The sequence below is a fragment of the Protobothrops mucrosquamatus genome, unplaced genomic scaffold (assembly GCF_001527695.2).
Source record: "Protobothrops mucrosquamatus isolate PMUCROS unplaced genomic scaffold, P.Mucros_1.0 scaffold1360, whole genome shotgun sequence".
Taxonomy (NCBI): Eukaryota; Metazoa; Chordata; class Lepidosauria; order Squamata; family Viperidae; genus Protobothrops; species Protobothrops mucrosquamatus.
This window is the reverse complement of record NW_015387552.1, coordinates 148,437-153,444: the sequence shown is the minus strand read 5'-3', so window position 1 is coordinate 153,444 and position 5,008 is coordinate 148,437. Positions and strand designations below refer to the sequence as shown.

Sequence of the window (5,008 nt, the reverse complement as noted above, 5' to 3'; positions counted from 1 at the left end):
AGCCCTTAGCTGAGGCACATTAAAGCACCGCCCAGGGACAGGGAGAGGGAATCCACCCTCCAGGCCAGGGCGGGCTAGGGGTGGCCCTGCCCCCAGCTGGCCAGCCTGCAGAACTGCAGCTTTACTTCGGCAGCCCCTCCCCCTGCAAAGAGATTCCTGTTCATTCCAGGAGCCAAATGCTGGAGCCCAAGAGACCATCATCAGTCTTTTTATTACAAAAATAAATGCCCGTGGAAGAGCAGAGATCCTTAAATTAAAGGGCTGGGTGGGGGGCGGGGGCCACCAGCTCTGGGAAGGGGACATCACGGTCCATCGTCCCCTACCTCCTCTTCTCCTTCACACTGTAGCTGAGATGCAGAGGGGCTGGCTGGAAGACAAGAGAGCCCGGTGAGTGCTCTGCCTGGGGGTGGGGAAGAGGGCAGCCCGCCCAGGAATGTGCCCCCACCTTGCCAAACCAGCGGGTGAGCCAAAGTTGCTTCAGAGTCAGGTGATCCGGAAGCACCTCGTTGTCGAACAGGATCTGTACCTGGGTGGGAGAGGTGCCCCGCACACTCATTAGCAGGGGCCAGAAAGCCCACTCCCCGGGCCTTTGGCACATGGCCCGCAAACCCTCCTGCACTGGGTGGGACCCTCACTCACATATTGCAAGGCCAGTTCTAGTCGGCAACACAAAACCCGGCGGAGGTGGCGGATCTGGGCCCGCACGGAGCAGCGGACGTATTTTTGCTGCGGGGGGGGGGAGGGAGAGGAGGACAGAGAGAAAGTGATGAAGATGAAGCCAACAGGATGAGGAGACGCTCAGCCCTGCAGCGCCTCCCGCAATTTCAATACTCTTTGCTCCAGAAAGGTGGGAGGGGTCTGCCAGCACCCCCCTTTCCCACACAGGGATTCGCCCACACGGGAAGAGGGGGCCAGAACCAGCCCCAAAGCTGCCCGCCGGGTGCCCAGGTCTCCTCACCTGCAGGACGTGTTTGCTCTTCTCTTTCCCAGAGCTGCTGCAAGAGGAGAAGACAGGAGAGGCTGAATCTGGCCCGCCTCAAAAGGGAGGGAAGTGTGGGAGCAGCTCGGGCGCCCAGAGAAGGGGAGCCCCTGCCAGCAGCCCCCAGGGAATCTGCGGACCCTGAATCGGCAAGGAAGCAATGAAGGAAAACCCATCGCCCGCAGGACGCCCGCCCCCTTCCCACCCCCTCTGAACCAGCCAGGCCCTGAGGGAGGACTGCTGCCGCTACTTGGCAGCCAAGCCAGCCTGCTCTGTCCTCCACTCTTTCCCTGGCAAAGGCCCTGGAGGCAGACCAGCGGGAGGGGCCCTGGCCCCTCCCCAGAGCTGAATTTGGCCCTCCCTTCCTCACCTCTGCTTCTCCAGGCACAACGTGACGTGCTCATCAAAGCGGTAATAGTGAGCGCGCGAATGGTCAAAGGTGGTGTAGGGCAGGCCCACGCGGTCCGAGGCAGGGTCTGGGATGGAAGGTAGGACATCAGCCACGGGCTCTGGGCCACCAAAATCCCCTCTGCAGCAGGCTGTGCGCAGCAGGAGGGCAAGTCTTACCTTCGTGGCTGGCCTGGCTCCCCCGCTCCAACCCTCGGGACTGGTAGAACTCCCGGATCCTCCTCTCCTCACCTGTGGCATTTGGGGCAGGAGGGGGGGAGAGAAAGAAGAGAGGCAAGGAATGAAGGGCAATTTGCTGGCCCAGCCGGGAACACTCTGTCTGCCTGCCTGTCTGCCTGTCTGTCTGTCTGCCTGTCTGCCTGCCTGTCTGTCTGCCTGCCTGCCTGTCTGTGTGTGCCTGGCCCATGCAAGCTCCCTTAACACAGGAGGCTGAGCTGCTGCTGAGCTGCTATGATCGGTTGGCTACTTAAGTCAGCCTTTCAGAAAAGCTTCCTAAACGATTTAACCAGACAATAAACATTGTTAAATAAGATTCTACAGTAATCTTCAGAACAAAACGCACAAAATTATTCTAGGATGCTACGCCTTTTAATAACTTTTGGATCTAAACCTAAAAATGCCTAGCAGCAGAAACACGTTGCCAGGAGGGAACCTCTCCGTGAGGGACCTCCAGCGAGGACTCATGCACCCTCCCCCCCCCCCCAGTGACCAAGGACCTTCCCTTACAGCAGCATGTGAAGAATCTCCCCTTCTCTCTCAGGAGAGGAGCTGCCTTCCCTGGGGATGAGGGGTGGGGAGGGGCACAGCCAGCAAAATGGGGGGGGGGGTCCAAGGCAAGGGGATGTTCGGCACCCCCTGCACAGAAGGACACAGGCAGCAGGTTGGAGCCCCCCTGCCGCTTGCGTGTGACTGGGAGGCGCTTCCCTGCTGCCCATGGGCCAGCGAGGCCCTTCCAGGAATCTCCCGCCACTGGCCCTCACCAGGTTCCCCAGGAAGCCCCCGAGAGCGGGTGGGCCGAGAGCCCCACAAGCCCCCTCCCCATGCTTACTCTCCTGCAGGCCAGGCACCAGCTTATAGACAACGTCCTGCATGACGCGGTCCAGCTTGAGGTTGAGCAGCGGCTGAGTCTCGTGGATCTTGGTGCTGCAGAGCGGGCAGTACTTGCTGGTCTGCAGGAACTTCACGATGCAACTCTTGCAAACTGCGGGAGGGAAGAGGTGCCATGGCTGGCCCGTCACCAAGGGCCTGGCGGACCAGGCAAGGTTGGACCCTGCCCCGCTTCTGCCTTCCCTGACCAGTAGGGCTCATGCAGTTGGCACTGTGGGGATGGAGGGGGGGGCGCGCAGGGACAGGACCCAAGTGCCGCCGTTCGACCTCTAGCAAGCGGAGAGAGCAATGATGTTTTTTCCCTCTTCCAAAGAATAGACCCCCCTTTGTGCAGCAGATGCCGGAGAACATGTGAATGGTTTGAAGGAATAAACCCCAGAGCATTTGGATGGCTGACTCGCCTCATCCTCCTCTTTGACAGAGACTCTGGTTTAGCAGACGAGGGGAATGCCAAACGCCTGGAGCATCTGGACTCAGGAGATCCTCCTTCAAGAAATAGCCAAATGCGGACTAAATGAGGGCATGTGGCAGAGACCCCTGGCTGGCCAAATGACCACACTCAGGAGCAGCCGTTCTACTTCAGTTTTAATAGAACTATGGGGCAGGGTCTATCAGGAGGTTTTGTGGCAGCCCCTCAAATACTGCAACACTGCTATCATGTCACCCCGTTTCTTCTTTTCTTTCTTCTTTTCTTTAGGCTAGACAAACCCAATTCCTGCAACCGTTCTTCATATGTTTTTATCTCCAGGCCTTTAATACTTTAATACTGCTCTTCTCTGCACTTTTTCCAAAGTCTCAATATCTTTTTTGTAATGTGGTGACTGAAAACTAGATGCAATATTTCAGGTGTGGCCTTACTAAGGCTTTACAAAGCGGTAATAATACCTTGCGTGATTTTGATTCTATGCCTCTGTTTATACAGCCCAGGATTGTGTTAGCTTTTTTGGCTGCTGCCACACACGGCTGGCTCATAGTCAAGTGACCATCCACTAGGACTGCCAGGTCCCTCTCACGATGGCTGTTTTTGAGCCAGGTCTCTCCTAATCTCCGCCTGGCTGATAGGACCTGGCTCATAATACTCCAATGCAAGGAATTCGGGTGGCCCCATCCGGTATAGCAGTGGTGGCAGGGGTGGGGTGGGTGCAGCTGCCACAGCGCAGAAGGGGCTGTCCACCTCCACACTGCCTTGTTGGGCCCAGGGTAGGGTCCCGTGGGCAGCGCAGAGCAGCCGAATTCAAGCAGCAAGACCAGAGAGGGGGATCAAGATGGCAAAAGGGTGACTCTTTCCTCTGGGTACGTTCAGCTGACAGGTGCCGGAGGGGGGAGTCGTCGGGAGAGCAGCCGTCAAATATCTGGCCATCTCCGACTAAGCCAGCGGGTGAAGACTACCAGGTCCAGGCAGCTTCTGGGGGAACTTCCTGACTCCGAGAGGGGCAAATTCTCCTGTGCGGGGGAGGGAGGGGGGTTGCCTGGCAGTGGCCCGTCGCAGATGCTCCGGCGGCGCCTGCCCGAAGGGCGGAGAGGAACGCGCCGCGAAGACCCAAGGAGAGCAGCGTCGGATGCCGCGGAGAGAGGGAGACGGGGCCCCGGCGGTTCTCCGGGGAGGCAGAGGCGTCTGGCCCCCTCCTCGCCCGGCGCCCTCCCCCCCTGCCCCCTCCGGGCCACTCACAGGTGTGCAGGCACTCGGTGATGGTGGTGGCGTCGATGAAGTAGCCGGCGCAGAGGAAGCAGACGATGTGCTCGTTCAGCTCCTTCATCTTCACCTTCACCTCCTCCTGCGGGCGGGCGGCGAGCCGGGTCAGAGACGCTCCCCGAAGCCCGGCCGGGCCCCGCCCCCGCCCGCTCCCCGCGTCTCCCGGCCAGGCCGCCCCGTCTCCGGCACCGGAGCCCCCGGGGGTCGGCTTCCCCGCGCCCGCAGCACCGCCGGCGGCGCGGAAGAGGTTGCTGCCCGCGGGGGCCACGGGGCGAGCGGAGCCCCCGCCCGGCCCCCCGCCTCACCTCGTTCCGCAGCGGGTCCATCTTGTAGACGGCCTGGAGCTGGTTCCGGAGCCGCATCGCGATCGCCATCGGGCCCCCCGCGGGAGGAGACGCCATCTTGGAGCCGCCAGCCCACTTCCGGGTGGAGGAGGGCGGGGCCTGTGGCCGCCCGAGAAACTACAATTCCCGGCGTGCCGCGCGGCCCGCCCGGCTGTGGGGCTGCTGGGTGGAGGGGCGGAACCGCGGGGAGGGGATTCCGCGGGCGCGTCGGCGGCTCCCCTTTTCTTCAGAGGCGTCACTCGCGCCCTCGTGAAACGCGCGTGGGGGGCGGGGGGGAGTGACGTTAGCTCCCCCTCCTTGGCGCCCACCCGGTCGGGCTCGGTGCCCTCCTTGCTAGCGACGCCGCCCGCCCGCCCCCCCGCCCCCGCCCGCCCCCGCCCGCCCCTTCTGCGGCGCTGGAGCGGAGGCCGGGGTCCTGGCGGGGGGGGGCGGGCCAAGAGGGCGGCGGCGCCGCCGGAGGAGGCGGGAGGCAAAGGC

The 5,008-nt window shown here is 61.9% G+C and overlaps 1 protein-coding gene across 1 annotated transcript; it reads right to left on the bottom strand.

Moving 5' to 3' along the window:
- Positions 1–224: 224 nt before the first annotated feature.
- Positions 225–4,605, bottom strand: PCGF1 (polycomb group ring finger 1). Its single transcript, XM_015821602.1, has 9 exons — positions 4,493–4,605; positions 4,164–4,269; positions 2,436–2,588; positions 1,547–1,618; positions 1,350–1,455; positions 959–992; positions 640–726; positions 446–526; positions 225–367 (listed from the first exon to the last, which is right to left on the bottom strand). Exons 1-9 carry the CDS (start codon positions 4,586–4,588, stop codon positions 320–322), a joined length of 783 nt encoding a protein of 260 aa, XP_015677088.1. The 5' UTR covers positions 4,589–4,605; the 3' UTR covers positions 225–319.
- Between the last annotated feature and the right edge of the window lie 403 nt (positions 4,606–5,008).

Excerpts from the sequence above, each read along its gene's own strand:
- PCGF1 (XM_015821602.1), bottom strand. The coding sequence starts at position 4,588 with ATGGCGTCTCCTCCCGCGGGGGGCCCGATGGCGATCGCGATGCGGCTC. Across the intron at positions 4,270-4,492 it reads TGGACCCGCTGCGGAACGAG|GAGGAGGTGAAGGTGAAGAT; the intron begins GTGAGGCGGGGG and ends GCCCGCCCGCAG. Across the intron at positions 1,456-1,546 it reads GAGCCAGGCCAGCCACGAAG|ACCCTGCCTCGGACCGCGTG; the intron begins GTAAGACTTGCC and ends CTTCCATCCCAG.